Source organism: Hyperolius riggenbachi, chromosome 8 (assembly GCF_040937935.1).
Source record: "Hyperolius riggenbachi isolate aHypRig1 chromosome 8, aHypRig1.pri, whole genome shotgun sequence".
Classification (NCBI taxonomy): domain Eukaryota; kingdom Metazoa; phylum Chordata; class Amphibia; order Anura; family Hyperoliidae; genus Hyperolius; species Hyperolius riggenbachi.
Genome location: NC_090653.1, coordinates 73,077,765 through 73,103,083, shown reverse-complemented (window position 1 = coordinate 73,103,083; position 25,319 = coordinate 73,077,765). Strand labels below are relative to the sequence as shown.

At 43.6% G+C, this 25,319-nt stretch overlaps 1 protein-coding gene across 2 annotated transcripts in view; it reads right to left on the bottom strand.

Moving 5' to 3' along the window:
* LOC137528920 (cytochrome P450 2H2-like) overlaps positions 1-25,319 on the bottom strand; it is a 92,961-nt gene that overhangs the window by 876 nt on the left and 66,766 nt on the right. For both annotated transcript variants that reach the window (XM_068250685.1, XM_068250684.1), the window contains exon 8: positions 9,040-9,181. In XM_068250685.1, the coding sequence (XP_068106786.1) occupies positions 9,040-9,181 (142 nt within the window). The remainder of the gene's footprint in view (positions 1-9,039; positions 9,182-25,319) is intronic.

Genomic DNA, 25,319 nt, shown 5'->3' with positions numbered 1-25,319 from the left:
AATGATTTTACTACAGTATATCTACACCCCCGAACACTTCATCTTAGCTCTAGAGGCTCCATGGGCGTAGAAATATGCACCTCACCGTGCGCACCTCCGGGTTCGTTCTCCTCACCGCCCGTGATCAATGGTCATCGCATCAATGAGATACCGGTGGTCATTGACAAAAGTGAAAGTAAAACATACACACATTACTTCCTCTGTATACGGTTCACAAGAACAAGAAAGTGTGGGAGGGGAGGGGGGGGGATATCTAGTGGCCAAATAGTAAAATTACACCTATTACCAATTACCTTCCAATTACCAATTACCTCCCCTCCCATAGTTACCAAACTAAAATACTTGTATAAAAAAATTAAAAAGTGACATTTAAAAAAAAAAAACATAAATAGTTTGCTTAGGGATTCAATTTTTTTTTTAAATATTTATGTCATGAGGGTATATTACTAATATTTTTTGAAATAATGGCTTGTAATTAGTGACGGTGCAAAATGGAAAGCATACACCTTTATTTCCTAAAAAATGGTAAAAATATAAAGTGCATGGTAACCAATGCTCGGAGCCTTGCAAATAAAATAGACGAACTAGAGTTCATTCTGAATGACAAAGGCTATGACATTGTGGGAATAACCGAGACATGGATGGATGAAAGCCATGAGTGGATAGCTAATTTAAAAGGATACAATGGGCTTGATTCACCAAGCGGTGCAAAGTGTTTGCACGCTGGTGAAAAGGCCCTTATCACGCCTAAACTCACTTTAGGCATGATATGAAGAAACTCGCGCGAAGTTACCGCGCGTACGCGCGTAAGTGCGCGCGCAGCACCCGACGCTTCGCGCGAAGCTTCCATTAAACCCTATGGGACTTTGCGCGCGCGCTCACGCGCGTACGCGCGGTAACTTCGCGCGAAGAGCAGGAAAAAGCGGTGATAACTCAGTGGTGAAAAGGTCATCACGCCTAAAGTCTTTTAGGCGTGATAACTGGGTTATCACCGCCTTGTGAATCAAGCCCAATGTGTTTAGGAGGGATAGAACAGGGAAAAAAGGTGGAGGGGTTTGTTTCTTTGTTAAGAATTCTCTTACAGCTGTCCTCAACAATGAGATGGAGGAAGATTGCGAAGATGTGGAGTCCGTTTGGGTAAATATTCATGGTGGAAATAAAAGTTGCCAATTGCTTATTGGGGTATGCTACAGACCACCTCTTATTAATGAAGCTGCAGAACTGCGATTACTACAGCAGATTGAAAAAGCTGCAAGTAAAAATGAGGTCATAATTATGGGCGACTTCAACTTTCCAGACATTGACTGGAGTATTGAGGCTACCCATTCTGGTAAAAGCAGCAGATTTCTAGCAGCACTACAGGACAATTACTTGACTCAAATGGTAACTGAACCAACTAGGGGGAATACGTTACTGGATCTGATCCTTTCTAATAGACCAGATAATGTATAAAATGTGCAGGTTCAAGAACATTTGGGAAATAGTGATCACAACATGATAACGTTTGATCTGGTGACTGATAGGCCATGGGGCAGCGGGACCACTAAAACTATGAATTTTAGAAAAGCAAAGTTCAATCAAATTAGGCAGGCACTAAGTTTGATGAACTGGGATAATGTACTACAAGGGGAAGACACTGAAGGGAAATGGCAAGCTTTTAAACTTATACTCAATCAATATTGTAGTATGTATGTCCCATATGGAAACAAAATATCTAGGAATAAAAAAAGGCCTCTATGGATGAATAGAAAGGTTAAAGATGAAATGAAGAGGAAAAAGAATGCCTATAAGGTCTTAAAACAGGAGGGGACCGAGGCTGCACTAAGCAATTATAGGCAGGCAAAGATTGAAGCTGAAAAACAAATCGCTAGGGATATCAAATCTAACCCAAAAAAGTTTTACAAGTACATTAACTTTAAAAAAAGAAAGGTTGACTGTATAGGACTCCTAAAGGATGAGGGTGGGAACTCAATGGTGGATGACCAAGGTAAGGCAGAGTTATTAAATGCTTTCTTTGCTTCTGTCTTCACAAAAGAAACAGCACTGTTGCAAACTACAGAGGCGGAAGAGTCTCAATCTTCTAACTATAATATTAAATACTTAACGCAGGAAGAGGTGAAGGCAAGACTAAATAAATTAAAAATAGACAAGGCACCTGGCCCTGATGGCATGCATCCTCGGGTCCTAAGGGAATTAAGTTCAGTTATAGATAAACCCCTTTATCTTATCTTTTGTGACTCTCTTGCAACTGGCATAGTCCCAGTGGAATGGCGTACAGCCCACGTTTTCCCATTGTTTAAGAAGGGCAAAAAATAAGATCCAGGAAATTATAGACCTGTAAGCTTAACATCAGTTGTATGCAAACTATTTGAGGGGTTACTAAGAGATACTATACATGACTTCATAGTAGAAAATAATCTTATTTCTCAGCATCAACATGGGTTTACTAAAGACAGGTCCTGTTTGACTAACATGCTCAGCTTTTATGAGGTAGTGAATGCTAATATGGATATTGGGAATGCTGTAGATGTGATATACTTGGACTTTGCAAAGGCCTTCGACACAGTTCCCCACAAAAGTCTGGTGCAAAAGTTGAGGATGCAAGGACTGGGGAAGAGTCTGTGTTCATGGATAGGGAACTGGCTAATGGACAGAAAACAAAGAGTTGTGGTCAATGGATCGTACTCAAAATGGGAGACTGTTAGCAGTGGGGTCCCACAGGGGTCTGTTCTGGGTCCAGTGCTCTTCAATTTATTTATTAATGACCTGGTAGATGCAGTAGTGAGCAATGTTGCTATTTTTGCAGATGATACAAAATTGTGCAGAATCATCAACTCTCAGGAAGATAGTGTCATATTGCAACAGGATCTGGATAGGATGGCTATATGGGCACATACATGGCAGATGAAATTCAATGTTGACAAATGTAAAGTCATGCATTTTGGACGTACTAATGGTCTAGCACCATACAAAATAAATGGGATACAGTTGGGGGCATCAAACTTGGAGAAGGACTTAGGAGTACTCATTGACAACAAGTTAAATAATCGTACTCAATGCCAAGCCGCTGTAGCTAAAGCTAACAAAATTTTGGGATGCATTAAAAGGGAAATAAAAACTCGAGATGCTAGCATAATATTGCCCCTGTTTAACTCTCTAGTAAGGCCACATCTGGAATATGGAATTCAGTTCTGGGCACCACATTACAAAAAAGATATTGCAGTTTTAGAGCAGGTGCAGAGACGAGCAACAAAATTGATACGTGGGATGGAAGGTCTCACTTATCAAGAAAGGTTAGATAAACTGGGTTTATTTAGTGTAGAGAAAAGACGCCTTAGAGGGGATCTAATTAACATGTATAGATACATCAGAGGGCAATATAATAGCTTGGCGGATGAGCTTTTTGTCCCTAGGCCTTCTCTAAGGACTAGAGGACATGATCTGCGCATGGAGGAAAAACGTTTTAGCCATTTATTTAGGAAAGGGTTCTTTACAGTAAGAGTGATTAAGATGTGGAATGCATTGCCACAGGAAGTCGTTATGGCAAACTCTATACCTGCATTTAAAGGGGGCTTAGATGCTTTCCTTGCGTTGAAAGACATCCATGGCTACAATTACTAGGTAATGCCTAATGATGTTGATCCAGGGATTTTATCTGATTGCCATCTGGAGTCGGGAAGGAATTTTTCCCTTTAGGGGCTAATTGGACCATGCCTTGTAAGGGTTTTTTCGCCTTCCTCTGGATCAACAGGGATATGTGAGGGAGCAGGCTGGTGTTGTACTTAATACTGGTTGAACTCGATGGATGTATGTCTTTTTTCAACCAAAATAACTATGTAACTATGTAACTTTGTCATCATACATTCTACTAGGGACATAATTTAAATGTTGTAATAACCAGGACAAATGGACAAACAAAATGTGTGGATTTACACAGTAGCACATTTTATTTTAAAAATATAATGGTCGATAACTGAGAAATAATTATTTTTTATAAGCATTACCATTAAAATACATTTAGAATAACAATTTTTAGCAAAATATACCACCCAAAGAAAGTCTAATTGGTGGCAAAAAAAGATATAGATCATTTTCTCATGATAAGTAGTAATAAAAAATTGGTGAATGAATAGAAGGAGCGCTGAAATATGAAAATTGCTCTGGTCCATAAGGGGGAAAATCCACTAGTAGTGAACTGGTTACATCAGAAAGAAAATTTATGAAGTGAAAAATAACAATATACTTGACAATGAATAACAATATTCACTTTTACTATTTATTTTGTTTAAGGTCCCAGTTTCTGTATTTCTGAAATCAATCATGTCTTCCTGATCAAATGTTTACTAATCTCTATGGAATTACCTTATACTAAAGTCTGTTGCAGCCACCGAGGCTTCCATAGGGTCAAACTGGGCAAGTTCCTTACACAAGCCAAGGATGGTAAAGGACTTAGGTTTACAGTCAGTATGAAAATGAAAGGGCCACCACATTCATTTGTGCCTAGAGCACCCATAGGCCCCATTTTACCTAAAACTGTCCCCAGTTGTAGGTAAAAAAAAAAAAAAAAACAGATTAGGACCTTAAGGTTGGTTTCACACTGTGGCCACAATGTGGACAGCAACAGCAGATACGATGTACAATCTGCCATGGGTATCCACCACTTCATGGTGTTTGTGTCTGCAAAATTGATGGAAGAACATCAGGAACGAACGTTTGCAGACCGTTCACAAATTTTTCTGGCGAATGTTTGCGAACCCCATTCACTTTAATGGTAGGTGAACTTCAAAACCCTCCAGGGCATATTTGCAGCCATAATTTCTTTTAAATAGGTTTCAAAACTGCTCAAAAAACTGGGCAGTGGCATGGCAAAACTTCCCTCCAGATATATGTATTTTATGCAGAGGCTTTTTTTTAATGTGTAAATGTGAATAATCGCACTTTATTTCTATATTTTTCAAATTAAATTGTTTAGAATGGTCGCCTTGTTTGCCCGCCAAAACAACATTGTTATTTGCAGCCACTGTATTATATTTGGCGTTTACCTGCCTAATTTGTCAAGTACGCTGTGGTTAGAAAATATGCTGCTTGTGCACTGTGGGCACTATAAACTCAACAGTGATGTGTGACAGTGTCAGGTGACACAACATTTTTACAGTACAGTGCGGTCACTGAATCACTTTATTTTAGCACAGTGACTTGATGTAACAGTGACGTAGCCACACACTACACTATACTACACGGTTGGTGTGTGTAAGCTACACACGACAAACAGCACTGACAGGATAATACAGAAGAGTGTCAGCAAGCTGTCCCTCAATCAGCAGCACAGCTCTCCCTACACTGACTCCAGGGAAAACTGTAGAAGTCACAGGTTTTTGACTTAAAACAGACCTGAACTCAGAACTTCCTCTCTGCTCTAACAAGCAAAAGCAGAATAACGTTTAACCACTTAAAGAGATACTGAAGCGAAAATAAATCTCGCTTCAGTGCTTATATTCAGAAGGGGCATGTGCGCCCCTGCTAAAATGCCGCTATCCCACGGCTAAACGGGGGTCCCTTACCCCCAAAATCCCCCCCTGCAAAATCTACGACCAACTTGGTCGTAGATTTTGCTGCTGTTGAGGCAGGGCTAACGGCTGCAGCCCAGCCTCTCAGCACCGTCTATCAGCGGCGCATCGCCGCCTCTCCCCTGCCCCTCTCAGTCTTCCTTCACTGAGAGGCAGAGATACGCGCTGACAGACGCGCGTGAGGCAGGGCTGCGGCGGTTAGCCCTGCCTCTATGCGGAAGAGATCCCCGGCGAGGACAGAGGGGATTTGTGAGGTAAGGGAGCCCCGTTGTGCGGCGCGATAGCGGCGGTTTAGCAGGGGCACACATGCCCCTGCTGAATATGAGCTCTGAAGCGAGATTTATTCTCGCTTCAGACTCTCTTTAAGGACCAGGGGCTTAAGCCCCCCTAGTGACCAGGCCATTTTTTACTAATTAGGCCACTGCAGCTTTAAGGCCTCGCTACAGGGCCGTACAACTCAGCACACAAGTGATCCCCCCCCCTTTTCTACCCACCAACAGAGCTCTCTTTTGGCAAGCTCTGCAGCAATGTTTATGTATTTATGTATGCATTTGTCTTTTTTTTAAATAAATGTGTGCTTTTTTTTTATTACCCTCCCTTCCCCCACCAGCCATTCAGCATGATCGGCTGTCATAGGCATCAGCCTATAACAGCTGATCGCTTTAGCGCCTCCCAGGGGGACAGCCGTGTCACACGGCTGTCCCCAGTACAGCGCTGCCTTAGATCGCAAAGCTGTGCATTGTTATTAGACAGCGGTTTTGCAATCTAACAGTCTCCTATCGGCGATTGCCGCTGGGAGACTGATGACGGAATGGAGCTCTGTCATTCAAGTGGAGATGCGCACGCATCGGCGCGTGATCTCCTTCAAAACCCAGTCCCATGACTTCACGCCAATTGGCGTGGAGTGCTCCTGGGACTGCCACCGCATTCACGCAATCGGTGTGGAACAATCGGCAAGGGGTTAAAGAAAAACAGTTCTTTGTTAAAGCTTACATAACTCCTGCAATAAATCTGCAGTGTCTACTTCCTGCTTTCATGGAAGCAGACAAATGGTTAACATCCTGTGTTTACAAATTAGCTGTGTCTGCCAAGGACTGCCGAACTCCTGGGCTGACACAACTGAGAATTTAAATTACACTTGTGATTACTTACAGATGAGGGGGGATTAGACAGGCTTTTCTTAGAGATGTTGCAAACATAGAATTTTCCGTTCGCAAACGGAAAACGCAAACTTCCGAAACATGTTTGCAAACCGCCATAGACTTCAATGGCCAGGCGAATTTTAAAACCTACAAAGACTGTTTCTGGCCACACAAGGGATGGAAAACTTGTTTCAAAGGGTCTAACACCTGGACAGGAGCCTGCCGGAGGGGGATCCATGCCAAAAGTCCCACCAAAAATTATGGAGTTGACGCAGAGTCAGGTTTTAACCCCTAAAGGCCAGAAATCACATTATGCACAGCTCTGGGTGTCAGTGGGCTGTAGAGTGTCACACACAGAAATGCAATAGTACTATCACAATACAATGAAATAATAATGCACTGGAGTGGTTCTGTGCCTGCAACTTAATGAGGTAACAGCAGTAGTGTGCACACAGCTCTGAGTGTCAGTGGGCTGTGGAGTGTCACACACAAAAATAATACACAGGAGACCGATGTGCTAGCGCTCAAAAGGGCGGTTTGCTTTCACAGCTAGTGAAGAACATGGACACAGGCCTAGCTAATGCTTTCCCTACCTATCTGCAGCAAAGCAGATTTACTGCTCCCAAGTTGAATATTGTTTACATAGCTCCACATTGCATCCACACATCACCTTTTCCAATTTTAAAAACAAATTGAAATAAGCAGGCCGCAATCAGTGCTATGGATGAATCTCATCTAGTCATATTTTATTCATTATGATCTAAGAAATGGGCAGAGCATTTGCTCACAGTGAATATTGAGCAACAGGGTGGACCAGTTATCAAACTCTCACAATTCACAGATGCCTCTGCTGGTACTTTTTGTCAGGATAGTATGGTTCTTATTATTGTATGGGCTCTATAGGTTCTTTGTGTTTGACATGCTGCTACCTGCAAAGTAGAGATGTAGAGAACATCAAATTTTGGGTTCGCGAATGGCGATTTCGAAGTTCCGCAAATGTTCATGAACAGGCGAATCTGGCAAACCGCCATAGACTTCAATGGGCAGGCGAATTTTAAAACCTATAAAGACTGTTTCTGACCACAAAAGTGATGGAAAAGTTTTTTCAAGGGGTCTAACACCTGGACTGTGGCATGCCGGAGGGGGATCCATATCAAAACAAAAGTCCCACCAAAAATTATTGAGTTGATGCAAAGTTGGGTTTTAATCCCTAAAGGGCAGAAATCACATTATGCACAGCTCTGGGTGTCAGTGGGCTGTGGAGTGTCTCACACAGAGAGTATCTCTCTGAATTATTATTTCACTGTATTCTGATAGTACCATTGTATCAATAGCACTATCAGAATACAGTGAAATAATAATGCACTGGAGTGGTTCTGTGCGTGCAACTTAATGAGGCAACAACAGCAGTATTGTGCACACAGCTCTGGGTGTCAATGGGTTGTGGGGTGTCACACACAAAAAAAAAAAAAACACAGGAGACTTATGTGCTAGCCCTTAAAAGGGCTGTTTGGGGTGTTTTCACAGAAAGTGAGGAACAAGAACACAGTCCTAGCTAATGCTTTCCCTACCTATCTGCAGCAAGTCTGTCCCTGCTCTCACTAACAGTCAGCAGCCAGCAGAGAATTAATCCAATATTGCCACCACAACTGATTTTTGATAGGGAGGTCCAGGTGGGGTGCTAGCTGATTGGCTGGCATGTGTCTGCTGACTGTGAGGTAAGGGGTCAATGTTTAGCTCAATGATGATGTATAGGGGGCGGGTCGAACACACCAAATGTTCGCTGTTTCCTGCAAATACGAATAGCGGAAGTTCGCAGAATACTGTTCACTGGCGAGCAATTCAGGGCATCTCTACTGCAAATTAGGAATCAAACAAGGATTCTATCATTAAATAACTTCTAAAGCACACAGAATTGTAAGCCAAGCCCTATTTCCCCCTACCCCAATTGGCAGTGGTGTAGCTTAGAAGCTATGGGCCCCAGTGCGAGTTTTACATTGGGCCCCCCAAGCACTCTATACATAACAATTGATACGGCGCACCAAAACCTGCCAAGGACAACACAGTGCAAGAAGGGGATGGGGAATAATTACTACCATTCAAAGCATCCACAGAAGTGATTATTACCAGCCCAGGACCAAAAAAAGAGCTAAGGAGGTTAAGGGAGGTCCCCATGGAGCCCCACTGACCCAAGGGCCCAGTGCGGCCGAAATCTCTGCAACCTCTATTGCTACGCCACTGCCAATCGGCTTACCAATGAATTATAATGCTAGTGAAGGGTAAACACACTGAGTAAGGTTTACATATTGTATTTCCATTCATAAAGGTACCTGCTGAAAAAGGCAAGAAGGCATCACTCTTCTTAAAGGTGCCATCCTCGTTAAGGAAATGTCCAGGGTCAAACTGGTCTGGGTTTTTGAACTGCTTTGGATCCTTTAGGACTGAGGTCAGGACTGGAAACACCAAGGTACCCTAAAATCAAATGATTAATGTAAGTACACTGAGAACATAAAAAATAGCTGATGTCTACTATAAATTCTAAAAAGTATCCTATTTATGCCATGACTAGGCACAAATAATTCTGAGTTAATGCAAGATTATGCACATTCATAATGCAAACGTATGCATATTGAGGAAGAAACAATGGAACAAAGCAGGGATTTGATTGGTCTATTTTATGCTGCATAAATGTGCTCAAAAATTGTATAAAGGCACACATCATACATTTTTATACATTTCTTTTCAAATTAAGATTGAGGCATCTTTCACAGTGCGACGTTAAAGTTGCACGTTAGAAAATGTTTTAACGTGGACCAACGCACAGCAATACTAAGTCTGTGCAACATTCACAGTGCACACGTTGCGTTTGTGTGTAACGTGTAGCATTATTAGAAAGTGCTGCATGCTGTGCGTTATACATGTTATTAACTGCGTTGGACTGTTTGCACATGCTCAGTAATGGCCTGGAAGCATACTTTTCATTGCCTGTATGCCTACTGTATGAGACGATAGCAGGGCATAGAGTTCGCGTTGTGACATTTTTTGGGACGTTGCATCGTTAGTTTGCATTGCGACTTTAATGTCGCATCAAAACGCAACGTCCCACTGTGAAAATAGCCTTACAATCAATTTTTTGGATGGATTGTAACATTTGAAAAACAATTTTTCTCCAATTATGTAAAAAAAAAAAGTGAAAACTCCGAAAATTGCTTGCGTCTCTACATTATGAATCTACCACAAGTAATATTGTCTGTTTACAAATTACAAGTTCCCAAAGTAAAGTTTATCGGCTCTGAAAGCTGCCATTGCATTATCTTGAAGCTGCTTTTTGTGATGTATTAAAATCTTCTAGTGATTATTTCTCAACAGTGTGCATGCTAGAATTAGAGACAGCTCCTTTTCAGCACAGTTAGAAATGTAGCTTAAGAAGCTTTCCATTGCAGCACAAAGTGCTATCTTTAACTGTTTGAATGCTGTTCTGCTACATTTTTTTTGTGGTAGTAGGTTTAAGGCTGTAAATAATCTTCAAGAGCAAAGAAGAAATGCTGAGTTTCAGACCGCTAGAGGAACTATTGTGAAAATAACATAATGAATAAAATTGATTATTTTATACAATATTCCCTAAGGGCTTGTTCCCACCTAGGGCGTTTTAATTTTTTTTAAGCGCTGGCGATTTTCAAAATCGCTCTAAAAGCGCTTGTGCAATGATTACCTATAAGATTTCACATCTGAGTGGTGCGTTTCCGTTCCGCCTGTACCATTTTCTGAGCGTTTTGCCTCAATGGAAGGAATAGGGAAATCGTAAAGCACTTGAAAAAGCGCATTGTATAGCGATTTCCCCAGCACTTTCATGAATAAATACATTTCTGGGAGAAAGAGTTCACTTCCTGACTGACGTCAAGAAGTGAAAAAATGAATCGTTCTGCAAAAAACTTAGAAAAGCGCTTTTCTAAGCGCAAAGTGCAGGGAAAAGCGGAGGAAAAAACTCTTAATAAATCGCTCAGCACTTGTGTGAGCGCTGGCAATTTATGATGTGAACAAGCCCTTATAAATGATTTAACGTTGAGGAAGAAAGGGTTGTTTGACCTCTGTACTCGACAGAGGGAGCGATCTTGGCAATACCGATGTAAAGTATAGACAAAGTATGTTAGTTAGTTGGTGCTGCTCCTTTAACCACATAAGCCCGAAGGGTTGAAATTTTTTTACATCCGAGCAACTTTCACCTCCCATTCATTTGCCAATAACTTTATCACTACTCATCACAATGAATTGATCTATATCTTGTTTTTTCTGCCACCAATTAGGCTTTCTGTGGGTGGTACATTTTGCTAAGAGGCACTTTACTGTAAATGCATTTTAACAGGAAGAATAAGAAAAAAACTGAAAAAATTCATTATTTCTCAGTTTTCAGCCATTATAGTTTTAAAATAATACATGCCTCCATAATTAAAACTCACGTATTGTATTTGCCCATATGCCCCGGGTATTACACCGTTAAAATTATGTCCCTATCACAATGTATGGCGACAATATTTTATTTGGAAATAAAGGTGCATTTTTTCCGTTTTGCATCCATCACTATTTAGAAGCTCATAATTTATTAAATCATATTGAAATACTCCTTTGACATGCATATTTAAAAAGTTCAGACCCTTAGGTAACTATTTATGTTTTTTTTTTTTTATTATTATTGTAATTTTTTTTTTTTTTAATTTAAACTTGTATGTAGGTATTTTTTGGTGTGGGAGGTAAACAGGTTTTTTTTTAATGTATTTAAATATATTTATTTAATACCAAGTGTGTTTTGGGTGTAATTTGCTATTTGGCCACAAGATGGCCAGAATCAAAAAGTCCTGGGAGCGATCGATCTCGCTCCCAGGCAGAAGAAAGGAAACCAGAGCTCAGAAAAGCCACAGCGTCTGAAGAGACGCTGTTGGCTTTTCTCCGGGGGGGTCCGATCAGCGAAAGGGATTTATAATCCCTTTCACTGATCGGTGGGCTAGCGGCCAGCAGCGGGGGCGCGCACGGGGGGGGCCCGCGGGAGCGCGCGCGACCCGCGGGAGTGCGCGCAGCCCAACTGGACGAAAATTTTCGTCCAGTTGGGCTTAAGTGGTTAAAAGCCACTCTGGGTGGTGAAGATATCTGTAGAAGACAAGGGGGGAAAAGGAGGGGGAGAGCACACTCAATAGACAATTTGAGAAAACTGGTTAGCCAACCGTGGAATAATCTCACCTGAGATTCTTGCCGATTAGCCCATATGGGTTATAGCCCAATGATACGACTGTCATTGGGCTTATATCAGACAATGAGGAAGCTGCATACAGAGAAGAAGTTAGGAACCTGACTGCATGGTGCGACATTAACAACCTGTTATTAAATACAAAGAAGATCAAAGAAATTATTCTGGACTTTAGGGCCACCAAAAAGACCACTCACCTATCGCTAATGATCAATGCAGAGGCTGTGGAGAGAGTTTCCAGCTTCAAATTTTTGGGAGTCACCATCGCAGACGCAGAGGACCTGTCCGGGGCTGACAATGCTTTAGCTCTAACTGGCAAAGCACAACAACGCCTCTACTTTCTGAGAAAACTAAGGAGCGCTAACCTCCCACAGAAACTGCTGGTTAATTTCTACAGATGCACTATAGAAAGCATTCTGACCAATTGCATGACGGCCTGGTACAACAGCTGCACGAAGGCTACTAGAGAAGCCCTGCAGCGAGTTGTTAAAACAGCAGAAACCATTATTGGCACTGAACTACCATCACTGGAACTTTTGTATAATACTCGCAGCATGAGAAGGGCCAAAAACATTATCAAGGACAACACTCACTCTGGAAATGCCCTGTTTGAGCTCCTTCCATCAGGTAAACGTTTTAGATAAATCCGCACACACACAAACAGACTGAAAGACAGCTTTTTCCCATCCGCCATAAACTTGATGAACTCTGAATCCTCTCTGAAATAATTAACACTGTGTAGAAATTGTTTAAACATCTGTAATACCTATACCTGGCATACTTGTATAATTTCTTATTTTCCTTGTTACTATCACTATGTTCCCTATATGCATCGTGGGGTTGTCATGAAAAGTAATTTCGTTGTGTTACACAATGACAATAAAGTGAATTGAATTGAAGTGAATTGAATTGAATTGAATGGGTTGGTCGGCTAAAGAGCTTTTGTCCCACTCAGAACCGGGGACCAGGTCTTTCCAGCGATCTTCCTCCACAAGATGTACTGGCACATATGCTTCCCCGTCCACTGAACATCAGTCCTGGATCAGATGCATTTCCACTCCTCGCAGATGCTACCTACCGCTATAGGCGGCCGCATTTATGCATAGGAGTGTCTGCACAGAGGTGTCTTGGATGTGCAGGAGGGATCAGGTTTGTGCCTATAATACTCCACGCAGCTCTGAATGCTTTACACTTGTAAGCTACAGGCTGCAGGAGCGCTTGGAGCCAGGAACTGGCTGTTTGTGTGAGGAGTAATGGCTGAGAGAAACTCCACTCTGAAAAGGAATAGATTTCTCATGTAAAAGGGGGTATCAGCTACTGATTGGGATAAAGTTCAATTCTTGGTTGGAGTTTCTCTTTAAATAGTTAGTTGTGGGAGAGGTTTCACCACAATATCAGCCCCACAGACCCCCCCCCCCCTAACTAATCTATTTCAGTGGCGTAGCTAAGGAGCTGTGGGCCCCGATGCAAGTTTTACATTGGGGCCCCCCAAGCACTCTATACATAACAATTGATACAGCGCACCAAAACCTGCCAATGGCAACCACAGTGTCAGAGGTGCAAGAAGGGGATGGGGAACAGTTTTGTTAAAGATTACTATTATTCAAAGTGAATATTATGAGCACAAGACCAATAGAGAGCTAATACTGCAGCTGAGCGAGGGCCCTTCGGGCCCCCTCTGGCCCAGGGGCCCCAATGCGGTCGCAACCTCTGCAACCCCTATTGCTACGCCCCTGATCTATTTGAAAAAGGTAAACATTTCTCATGGGAAAGGTGGTAATAGCTACTGACTGGAATTAACCAGTTCACCCCCAAGGGTTTTTATCCTAACGGACCAGAGCAATTTTCAGTTGTCAGCGCTCCTCCCTTTTATTCCCTAATAACTTTATTACTACTTATCACAAGAAAATGATCTATACCTCGTTTTTTTCGCCACCAATTAGGCTTTCTGTGGATAGTACATTTTGCTAAGAATTTTTTTATTCTAAATGCATTTTAATGAGAAAAACAGAAAAAAAAAGAAAAAAAATCATTATTTCTCAGTGTTCAGCCTTTATAGTTTTAAAATTAAACATTCTCCTGTGGATAAAACAAACACGTTTTATTTGCCCAGTGGTCCCGATAATTAAACCGTTTAGATTATGTCCCTACCACAATGTATGGCGACAGTATATTATTTTGAAATATAAGTGGTTATTTTTCTGTTTGTTCTGGCCATAATTACAAGCCCCTATGTAATAAATTAAAATTAATTTTCCCCCATAAAATATAGAATAAAAAAAGCTGAGTCCCTAAGGCAACTATTTATTTTATTTTTTTAAGCTGATTTTTTTTTTTTACAAGTGTTTTTTTGGGGGGGGAGGGTTGGAAGTGTAATTTTATTAATGATGTGTATATACTTAAAAATGTATGTATTTTGTAAGTGTAATATACTTTTTGGCCACAAGATGGCGCTGGTGAACACTCATAGGACGTGTTCACTTTTTTTTTTTTTTTTTACACACTTTATTAAACTGTTACATTTCCTGTTTATGTGAATGGACGTAGCCGCTGTTCGCGGTCACGTCCATTCACTCCAGGCACTGCGATTGGGTAGAGGACTGTTCAGTCCTCTTCCCCAATCGCCCAGCACGGGATCCCGACGGTAATGGCGGCGGTAGCGGCGGACACACGGCGGTAGCAGCGGCGGGAATGCGCGACGTATTAAAACGTCATGTTGCTGTTAATAGCGGTAAGCATGACGTTTTAATACGTTAGGATGTCGGTAAATGGTTAAAGAGAGTCTGAAGCCTTATAAAAATCCTATTTTTATTCGACATTTATCCTCTGCAATATCACCAGTGCTAAAACGCCGCATCCCCGCGGCAGAACCCTTTTTTTAAACCCCCCAAATACCGGGGCAAAATTCCACGGCTTTCTAAGTCGTGCATTTTGCTGCCCGGTGAAGCAGAGCTTGCCGCTGTAGCTCTGCCTTCATTAGCGTCACTCCCCGCTGATCGCCGCCTCTCCCCGCCCCTCTCAGTGAAAGAAGACTGAGATGGGCGGGGAGAGGCGGCAATCAGTGGGGATTGATGTGAGTAGAGGCAGGGCTACAGCGCTAAGCTCTGCTTCTATCAGGAAGCGCTCCCCACATTTTACCCTGGGAATTTGGGGGGTTTGATGACAGCGTTCTGCCGCTGGGATGTGGCATTTTAGCACTGGTGATATTGCTGAAGATAAATGTCAAATAAAAATAGGATTTTTAGAAGGCTTCAGACTCTCTTTAACCTATTTTGGTTCCTGGACGTAGCAACTACGTCCAGGAACCATGCGCGCTACCGCGCGCTCCTGCGGCTGATCGCACACGTGCACGCGCACTCCCGGCCGCGGATTCGGTAGCCAGGCAATCAGTGTATCGGGCTATGGTGCCCGATCACTGATTCCTCTCCCCCGCTGAAAAAGCGACAGCTTCTCTCGGAAGCTGTGCTTTTTCTGACTGTTCCCTCCCCGATGCGTCACTCTAAGCGTGTGTTACGCTTAGAGTGACGTCATGTAAACAAACTCATGGCCGCCATCTTGTGGCCAAAAAAAGTAATACTACAATTGAAAATAAAAAAAAAATAAAAATTAACACACATTTACATTATCAATCTATTGTTTACCTTTCACCCTCCCAAAACTACCCAAATAAAATGTTTACTATAAAAAAAAAAAACCATTACAATAAAAAAAAAAAAAAAAAACATGTAAATATTTACCTAAAAAAAAAAAAAAGTCTAAACTTTTTAAATATCAATGTAAAGATGAAATATTTCTATATTTTTATTATTTTACACTTGTAAATAGTGATCGATGCAAAATGGAAAAAATGCACCTTTATTTCCAAATAAAATATTGTCGCCATACATTGTGATAGGGACATAATTTTAACGATGTAATTACCGGGACATATGGTCAAATACAATATGTGAGTTTTAATTATGGAGGCATGTATTATTTTAAAACTATAATGGCTGAAAACTGAGAAATAATGAATTTTTCCTTTTTTTTTCTTATTCTTCCTGTTAAAATGCATTTACGGTAAAGTGGCTCTTAGCAAAATGTACCCCCCAAAGAAAGCCTAATTGATGGCGGAAAAAACAAGATATAGATCAGTTCATTGTGATAAGTAGTGATAAAGTTATAGGCTAATGAATGGGAGGTGAACATTTCTCACGTGAAAACGACGGAACGCAAATGGGTTAAATTCAAACCTTGGTTTACGTTCCTCTTCAAGTGCTTATGTGAGGATTTGCTATAGTTGGTAGATAGCTTACTTAGGCTCCCTTTCAGCAATGGACCAGGCTCTGACTGACTCTAAGAAACAACGTAAGCTCCAGGATGGAGCATATCTCTCTCCCCCTTGGAAATCATTATACATTTTATTCATCATGTTACTTTTATCACTGTCATTACCAATTCTGTATCTTGTATTGTGTATTTTGTATCGTTTTTGTATTTTGTCTCCAACTATACATTTCGTATATTGGTGTACACAATTGTCTGTATTATTATGTACCCCGTGTTTGTTTCTTACTTTGTACAGTGCCACGGAATATGTTGATGCTTTATAAATTATTAATAATAATATGTAGGGGCCACTAATTACTAACCTTCCCTCCCATGGATACAGGGGCCCATCATCCAAATCAGGTATTTGTGTGGCTACCCTTGCTATGGTTATGAATATCATGTTGGCCATCTTTGGAAGATGGGCCCACAGACTATGAGGGCCAATAAGGATAGGCAAAGGAAATTGTGTGAATACTGGAGGGCCCCATCAAAAGTTTGTTGGGGGGGGAGGCATGATTTGTAGTTAAACCCTTCAAATAGAAACATACATGTCCCAGATGTAGCATCATTTTCAGGTTAACTATGTCAAGCAATGTTTGTCTCCAGCACTGGAGGGGAACCCGGGTTATGTTAGATGCAGGCAATTAGCCTGCACCTGCATGTTTGAGCCATCCCTGACGGGTATTCCCCGCAGGTACTGGCTCTTGTGTGATTACCTTGCAGGTGAGCTGGAGCAGGGAGATTGGTCGCCGTTCGCGGGCTTCTGGAAACAGCCAATGAGAGGAGAGGCCGGCATATAAAAGGGTCGGCTGCGTGGGTCCTGCAGCCGACTGAAGAACACAGCGTGCTCACCCCCCTCCGCACGTCGTCTTGCCGCCATGGATATAGTCGCAGCAGTGCTGAGTAGGTCGAGAGAGGAGGACGGAGAGGAATGGCTGAAGGAGCTGCTCACTCATGCGAGCAGCGAGTCAGCAGCGGTGGCGGCACCTTCTGCACCGCTCTTACAGGAGGCGGAACCCATCCAGTTTGCCTCTCCTCCAACCCTGGCACGTGAGCGCAGCTCAAGCAGGGAAGGCGAGGAGGAGGAGGCTCGCAGGGAATGGGCTAACGAAAGGGCTGCATCCAGCCCAGCAGAGGCGGAGCCGGAGGAGGAAACATTTCGCCATGCTGGAAGGGGCAAGAGGCCGAGGAAGGCTAGGAGAGTGTTCTCCCCGCCCCCCCAGCGAACTTACACACCCAGAGCTAAGCCTGGGTTGCAGCGTGGGAGAAAGACTGGTGGAAGCAGGGGCCAGACCAGGACGCCCCGGGCAGACCTCCAGCAGGTGAACAGCAGAGCTGATGCAGGGCAGGAAGCCACTGCTGGACCCAGCCAGGCAGTACCTCAGCAGGCACAAGGAGGAATTTCTTCTGCTTCTCAGATGGGTGAGTGTAACAATGCTCAGTCTTTGTCTGTGATTTCTACCCGGTTAGATGATCTATTTAATATGGTTAATGCTCTAGCTGTCAAAATTAAGTCACAGGGTGAGAGTCAGCAGGTGGGAGCTAATGTGCTTGCAGCTTCTCCTGCAGCTGTATGGTCGACCTCAGCAGAGTCAGTGGGTTCAGGTTTAGGTAGCGTTCCCCCTCTGCAGCCAGGGATTGCGGAAACGCACTATAAAGAAGCTTTGCCTTGCTCCCCCTCCTCACATTACAAGGACTTGGGTAACAAGGAGAAGAGGGAGTATAACGAGAATCCATGTAAATTCTTATCAAATTGTCGTTATAAGCACGAGTGTAATCACTGCAGCGGTACTCATCCGGCATTCCGCTGCTATAGGAAGTTAGGTTCGCACAGCCAAGGCAGCAGCAGTAGCGGCAAGGAGCTTTTTCTTAAGGGCTCCGACGCCAGTGAGAGTGCTAAATATGCTGCCTTGGCTAAACAGATATCCAAGGCGGGAGAGCAGCCGCCTGCTCTATGATGGGTTTACTAGCGGTTTTGAAATTCCCCCGTTCAATGGGCAGGGCTGCACGGTGGTTCCGAACCTCAAATCGGTGGAGCAGTTCCCGAAAGTTGCCTTTAAGAAAATTTGTAAGGAAGTAACAGCGGGGAGGGTAGCAGGCCCATTTGATACTCCGCCTTTCATTAATTTCAGAATTTCCCCGTTAGGTGTAGTACCTAAAAAAACACCTAATGAATTTCGTTTAATCCACCATTTGTCCTTCCCAAAGGATGATTCACTTAATGACTGCATTAATAAGGAGCTAATCTCGGTATCCTACATAACGTTTGATCAGACATTGCAAGTTATCAGAGATTTTGGTAGGTCGGCCCTTATGGCTAAAACAGATATTCAGTCCGCGTTTAGGCTGTTGCCCATTCGGCCTGATGGTTTCAGTTCTTTAGGTTTTTGTTTTGCAGGAAAATATTATTTCAATAAATGCCTGCCAATGGGCTGTGCTCTTTCATGTTTTTATTTTGAATCATTTTCTACTTTCCTGGAGTGGGTAGTTAAGCAGCAGATTGAACATGGTGCATTAGTGCATTACTTGGACGATTTTTTATTGATTGGTCCAAGTGGTTCTCAGGTATGCCAGCAGGTGTTAGACACCTTCCAGGCCACAATGGTAGAGTTTGGGGTGCCTTTAGCCCCTGATAAGACGGTTTATCCTACCACTGAACTAGATTTCTTAGGAATAACAATCGATACAGTTAACATGGAGTTCAGGCTGCCTGAGGAAAAAATTGTGCATTTGAAGTGTCTGATTCATACGTTGCTTTCTCAAGAGAAAGCTACGGTAAAACAGATCCAATCCCTTCTGGGACATCTGGCGTTCGCGTCCAGAATTATGCCAGTTGGAAGGGTCTTTTCTAGGAGGCTGGCGCTAGCGCTAGCAGGTTTTAAATCTGCTAGGCAGCATGTCCGCTTGGTTAAAGACATTAAAGAGGATCTGGCCGTATGGTATGATTTCTTTACAATATTTAATGGCAGGTCTCTATGGCAGCAGGAATTCGTGCTCGACACTGATATGTGTTTCTGCACGGATGCAGCTGGCTCCATAGGCTATGGAGCTTTTTGGATGGGACATTGGTCTGCGGAAGTGTGGCCGATTAGCTGGCATGCATCAGGACTGGTGAAGAATATTTTACTGCTGGAATTGTTCCCAGTTGTGGTCTCTTTAGCTATATGGGGAAAACAATTTGAGAACAAAAGAATCATGGTGCAAACTGACAATAAAGGTGTTTTGTATGCGGTAAATTGTTTATCAGCAAAATCTGGGCAGGTGGTCAGCCTGCTGAGGCACATGGTTTTCCTCTGCCTTAAGCATAACATTTGGCTTAAAGCATCTTATTTGCCCGGGAAAGTAAATTATATTGCTGACGCCCTGTCTCGCCAACAGTGGGAGTCGTTCAGGCTGGTGGCCCCGGGAGCAGATACGGTTGGAATCCCTTGTCCCGAGCATCTGTGGAGATTGATTTCAGCAGAGTCCAGGAGGTTGTGAAAAAATCAGTGGCTCCTACCACCTGGAGCAGCTATTCAGCAGCATGGAGTAAGTGGTGTGTCTTTACCAGTGAGGTTAATGTTTCACCGGTCGCATGCGGACCGGATCTGTTTCTAGCTTTCATATGTGCTGAATTGGATGCCGGTTCGTCTTACAATAGAGTTTTGAGGCTGCTAGCTGGCATTTCCTTTTTTAGGCGCTTGGCGCAATCAACAGTGCATAAAGATTTTGCGGTTGTCTCTCAGTTTTTGAAAGGTCTGGGCAGGAATTTAAGCAGGACCCCTGATTCGCGTAGGCCAGTGTCGTTTAAAATGTTAGGTGATTTGTTTGTAGTTTTGAGTATTGTCTGTTTGGATGCGTATGAATGTATTTTATTTAAAGCAGCATTTGCGCTAGCGTTTTTTGGTGCATTGCGCATTTCCGAAATTGTCGCAGCAAACAAGCATTGAAATTCCAATCTGCTGTCTGATCATGTTATGTTATCAGGAGATAGTTTGCTCATATTTATTTGCAGATCCAAAACTGATCAATCAGGTAAAGGGGCTTGGCTCCGCCTTGGCATGTTAAGTGGCTCTGTTTGCTGCCCATATCGGGCTGTGCAGAGCTATTTGAGAGTCAAGCCGGTGTCGATGTCTTTCCTAGTGCACAGTAATGGCACTCCAGTCTCATCATTTCAGTTCCGGGCGATTTTTAAAAAATGCCTGGGGATGCTGGGTTTGCAAGATCTTCATTTCACTGCCCACTCTTTCAGGATCGGTGCCGCTACAGAAGCGGCAAGATTGGGGCTATCAGATTCAGACATTCAAAGGATTGGTAGGTGGGAGTCTAAGAGATTTAAGCTATATGTCAGGCTTAATTTGTGTGTTAATTAACTTTCAGGTCCTCAGGTCGTAATTTGGGTGGTTGGCCACTCGTATGTTTACTGGGCAAGGAGGAGAGCCCGCTTCCGTCCTTATTCGGAGAATCTGTTCCTTGATCCGGCTAGATACAAAGTCTTGTGGCAAGGTACACGAGGTCTCCGCTGGGATGGCCTTTATGATTTGATCAGTGCAAAATGTAAATTATGGCCTACACCGGACTTCCTTATTCTACATGCGGGAGGTAATGATGTGGGTAAAAGAAATACAATTGAACTAATGAATGAGATGAAACGTGATGTGCAGCAGCTTGCCCTGCAGTTGCCTCACACCACTTTAATTTTTTCCGAGGTGATTCCCAGGTTTGTGTGGTCAAAGCATCATATGAAGTTTGTGAACAAAATTCGCAAAAGACTTAACAGATTTATGAATAAAATTATGCTGGAGGTTGGTGGTTTATCTCTCCGTCACGTGGAGCTGGAGGTTTCGGTGCCAGGCCTTTATCGGCCGGACGATGTTCATTTATCAGATATTGGAGTGTATGTGTTCAATGCAAATTTACATTCAATAATTGAGAAGGCCGCGGTGGTGGGGGACCAGTTCGGCTAAGCCGCTCTGGTCGTCTGGGTAATGTCACCCTGCGGGCGGACATTTGCTGTTAAAGTGGTGGTTACAAATATTTGTTATGTTTATCAAATAAAGAATTTAATTTGGTCTTTTAAATATTAATTATTGGTTACCCCAAAATAAATGGCCGCGGCCTTTTCGCCAACTGTTCTCTGTGTGTATTCTTTATAGGTAAGATTTATAGAAGGTATTGCTGTTTAAATGAATGGGATGTGCGATAACATGTTAGATGCAGGCAATTAGCCTGCACCTGCATGTTTGAGCCATCCCTGACGGGTATTCCCCGCAGGTACTGGCTCTTGTGTGATTACCTTGCAGGTGAGCTGGAGCAGGGAGATTGGTCGCCGTTCGCGGGCTTCTGGAAACAGCCAATGAGAGGAGAGGCCGGCATATAAAAGGGTCGGCTGCGTGGGTCCTGCAGCCGACTGAAGAACACAGCGTGCTCACCCACCTCCCCCCCCCTCAATATAGTACGGTTCGTGTCCCGTCGTGGCTATTTGGGGTACCTCATGGGTAATGTCACCCTGCGGGTGGACATTTGCTGTTAAAGTGGTGGTTACAAATATTTGTTATGTTTATCAAATAAAGAATTTAATTTGGTCTTTTAAATATTAATTATTGGTTACCCCAAAATAAATGGCCGCGGCCTTTTCGCCAACTGTTCTCTGTGTGTATTCTTTATAGGTAAGATTTATAGAAGGTATTGCTGTTTAAATGAATGGGATGTGCGATAACATGCCTCTGAACAGTGAAAGTTTTGTTCATTTGTACAGATTAGAAATGACATAACGAGAAGGAGAATGCAGTATTATGCAACCTCTCATAATGATATGTTGCTAGATAGTAATTAAATCACATGTGTACATCAAGCATTTATTACATAAATGTATTACCATGACTTTATAAGATCTTTCACATGCATATAGATTTTGCCTTCTGTGTGTAGAGTAAAACTTGTATGGTCTGCTAAGGAGTATTTAAGTCTTCTTTGTAGGACATAGGGTTGATTAGTACTCCACATAGTGAACTGGCGATCTGTTCTTTTACAATTGGCCAGGTCACTGCAAGAGGTCGGGGAAACCAGTCTGCACATGAAGTCTTTCTTTTTGACTATAGTGATGCCTCATGTAACGTAACAGCACATAACAGGTCACATGAGGCATTGCAGTAGCCATGGATACAGGACGCTGGATGGGTGGAAGTGTGGCGGGAATGCTGAGAGCAGGTGAGTAAAGCGGAGCCAAGCATCTAAGAAGGGGGAGACAGGGAGTGCAAGGAGGGGGACATTTGCTCTCCTCTCCTCTAATTGTTGCTGCCCTGAAGCACATGATTCACGTTGTTTAATGGAAGAACTGCCCCTGTGTAAGGCCTGGGTTAATCAGCTAGGTAACAGGACTAGCATGTATTTCACACTGTCAGAATGAAAAGGGCCAATATGAATAATAATTGGCGCTACATGGGTCTGTGGTAAACCTGAGGCATATAGTTAACATTCAAGTTTCCCTCTGTGAGGTAGCAAGGATTTTGATTGGCTGAGGAGTAGCTGCAGAAAGGCGTTGCTTCAAGGAAACAGGTGATTGGTCGGCGCTCCTGGCAGGTAAAGTTCTGCCAGGTGTTGCTAAGGTTAAACATTGTTGCGCCAGCCAATCACAATCACCTTAGGTGTATATAAGAAGGGTATGTCGGCAGTATCTCTGCCTTTTGTTCAGAAGCGGTCTGGGTGAGCTCTGAGCTTGTAATACTGCTTGTATTACTATTGCTCCCCAGCCGCAATGGACATTGTGAGGCTGTTGGCTTCAAGAGCCGAAGAGCCCGGGGGACTGGAGATGCTGGCAAGATGCCTCCAGCTGGCAGAGGAAGAACAGCGGAGCGGCGGCGCAGCGGGAGGAATTACTGACCTGCCGGCGAAGAGGTCCAGGAAGAAGCGGAGATCCTATTCGCCTGATGATCCCTGCGGCGGGGTTCCCAGGTCCAGCGGAGCGAAGGCGGCAGCACCCGGCCCAGCAGGGAAGAAGAGGAGACCACCCGGCTCCGAGCGGCGAAGTGGAGGACCAGGCTCTGCAGCGGCGGCATCGGCGGCGAAGAGTTTCCAGGCCGAAGCCCGCCCGTCGCTCCTTCCCCTTCCGCCGACCAATCCGGGATCTGAGGAGGCGTGTCCTGCGGGGGGATTTGAAGAAGTGGCCAGTCGGGCCTCGGCTGTCTCTGATGGGCGGGGCGAAGTTTCGGAGTTCCCCAGCACGTCCGCTCCCTGTGTCAGTAGCGGCCCCGCCCACCTGGCGGCGACCAATCGGGTGGCCGCCGGCGTTTCTTCGGACTCCTCCTCCGATGACGACGCTGAAGAAGGGGCAGCCCCGCCTCCTTGCGACCAGGCCGCAGCATCCAGCGGTGGGAGTGTGCGCAGGCATGCCGGCGCCGCTGACATCCAGCTACCAGGGCAACCTGGGTTTATGGGGTCGGCGGCAGCGGGCGGTGCAGCGCAGCTCCACGCTGGGGGAATTCACGGCGCCTCCTCCGCACAACGGATTGAAGTTGTGGGGCAGTCGGCCCCTCTTCCATCTCAAGCTGCTAGAGTTAGTGAGTATGCCTGCAGCAATGATATCAGTATGTTAATTCCTGCCTTGTTGTCTGCCTTACAGGCTAACACTGTTTCTAATGCGGATAGAGTGTGGTTAGGCAGTGCTTCTAATGTTCACCCTGTTTTATCTTCCCCTGCTCCAGCTGTGTTACCTCCTGTGGTTATTAACCCTCCTCCTCCTCCTATTGCTCTCTCTTCTCAGCAGTCCTCCGCTATTCCTATTAGGAAACCAGGTGTTTCTGAGACAGCCTACAAGGATCAAATGACATGAAAACTTTCCCCTTTAGGTTTTCACTTATCAGCTAGTGTGAAAGAAAAAATTTGGAATGGGGATTACGTAGACTTACTATCATTATTACCAATAGCTAAAGAGTATTTAAAAACTGACAAAAAGGAAGAAAAATCTGAGGAGGATAGACGGCGGCCGGTGCCGCGATCATTTAACAATTGGCTACAAGCCTTCTGTATTTATGCATGTGTTATGGGTCAGCGCTACCCTGAAAAGTGCCCGCGAATGTTTCATTATGTGGATACGATTCTTGAAGCATACAAGGCTTATGGAGGTTTCGGTTGGTTCACATACGATGAGGCTTTTAATGATAGTCACTGCAAATGGCCAGGAACGTGCAAGTATCGTCACGAATGCGGTTTTTGTGCAGGTGCGCATCCCATAAGCAGATGCTTCAAGAAGGCGGCCACAGGTGCTCAATCAGGAACCAAGGAGCTTTTTCTCAAGGGCTCCCACACCGGTGAATCTGGCAAGCATGTTACCGTGGCTCAAAATCTACCCCGACAGGGAGAAGGCGGCCCTTCTAATTAATGGTTTCAGCAGCGGTTTTGTATTGCCAGTTTTCTCGGGAGTGGGCTGCTCTTGGGTAAAGAACCTTAAGTCTATTGAAACACATTTGAGTGTAGCAAAAGATAAAATACAGAAAGAATTGTGTGAGGGCAGGATAGCGGGCCCATTCCCGTCACCTCCTTTTAAAAATTTCCGTATCTCGCCACTTGGTATCGTGCCTAAGAAGGAACCAGGATCTTTCCGTTTAATTCACCATTTGTCATACCCACGTGGTAGTTCCCTTAACGATGAAATTTCTAGTGATTTGTCTTCAGTATGTTACACTTCATTTGACAAGGCAATTGAGTTGCTACGTCCGCTGGGCCGGAACGCCCTAAAGCGGATATTAAATCCGCTTTCCGTCTGTTACCTATTCACCCCTCATCTTTCAATTCACTTGGTTTTTGTTTAGAAAATGAATACTATTTCGATAAATGCTTGCCGATGGGATGTTCACTCTCTTGTTCATATTTTGAGAGTTTTTCCAGTTTTTTGGAATGGGTGGTACAACTAATCGTTGGATACAATTATTTAATACATTACCTGGATGATTTCCTATTCATGGGCCCCGTTTCTTCCAATATTTGTTATAAGTTGCTGACAGCTTTTTCAATAATTTGTAACGAATTTGGCATCCCATTGGCAGCAGAAAAGACAGTAACCCCTTGTACATGCATTGCATT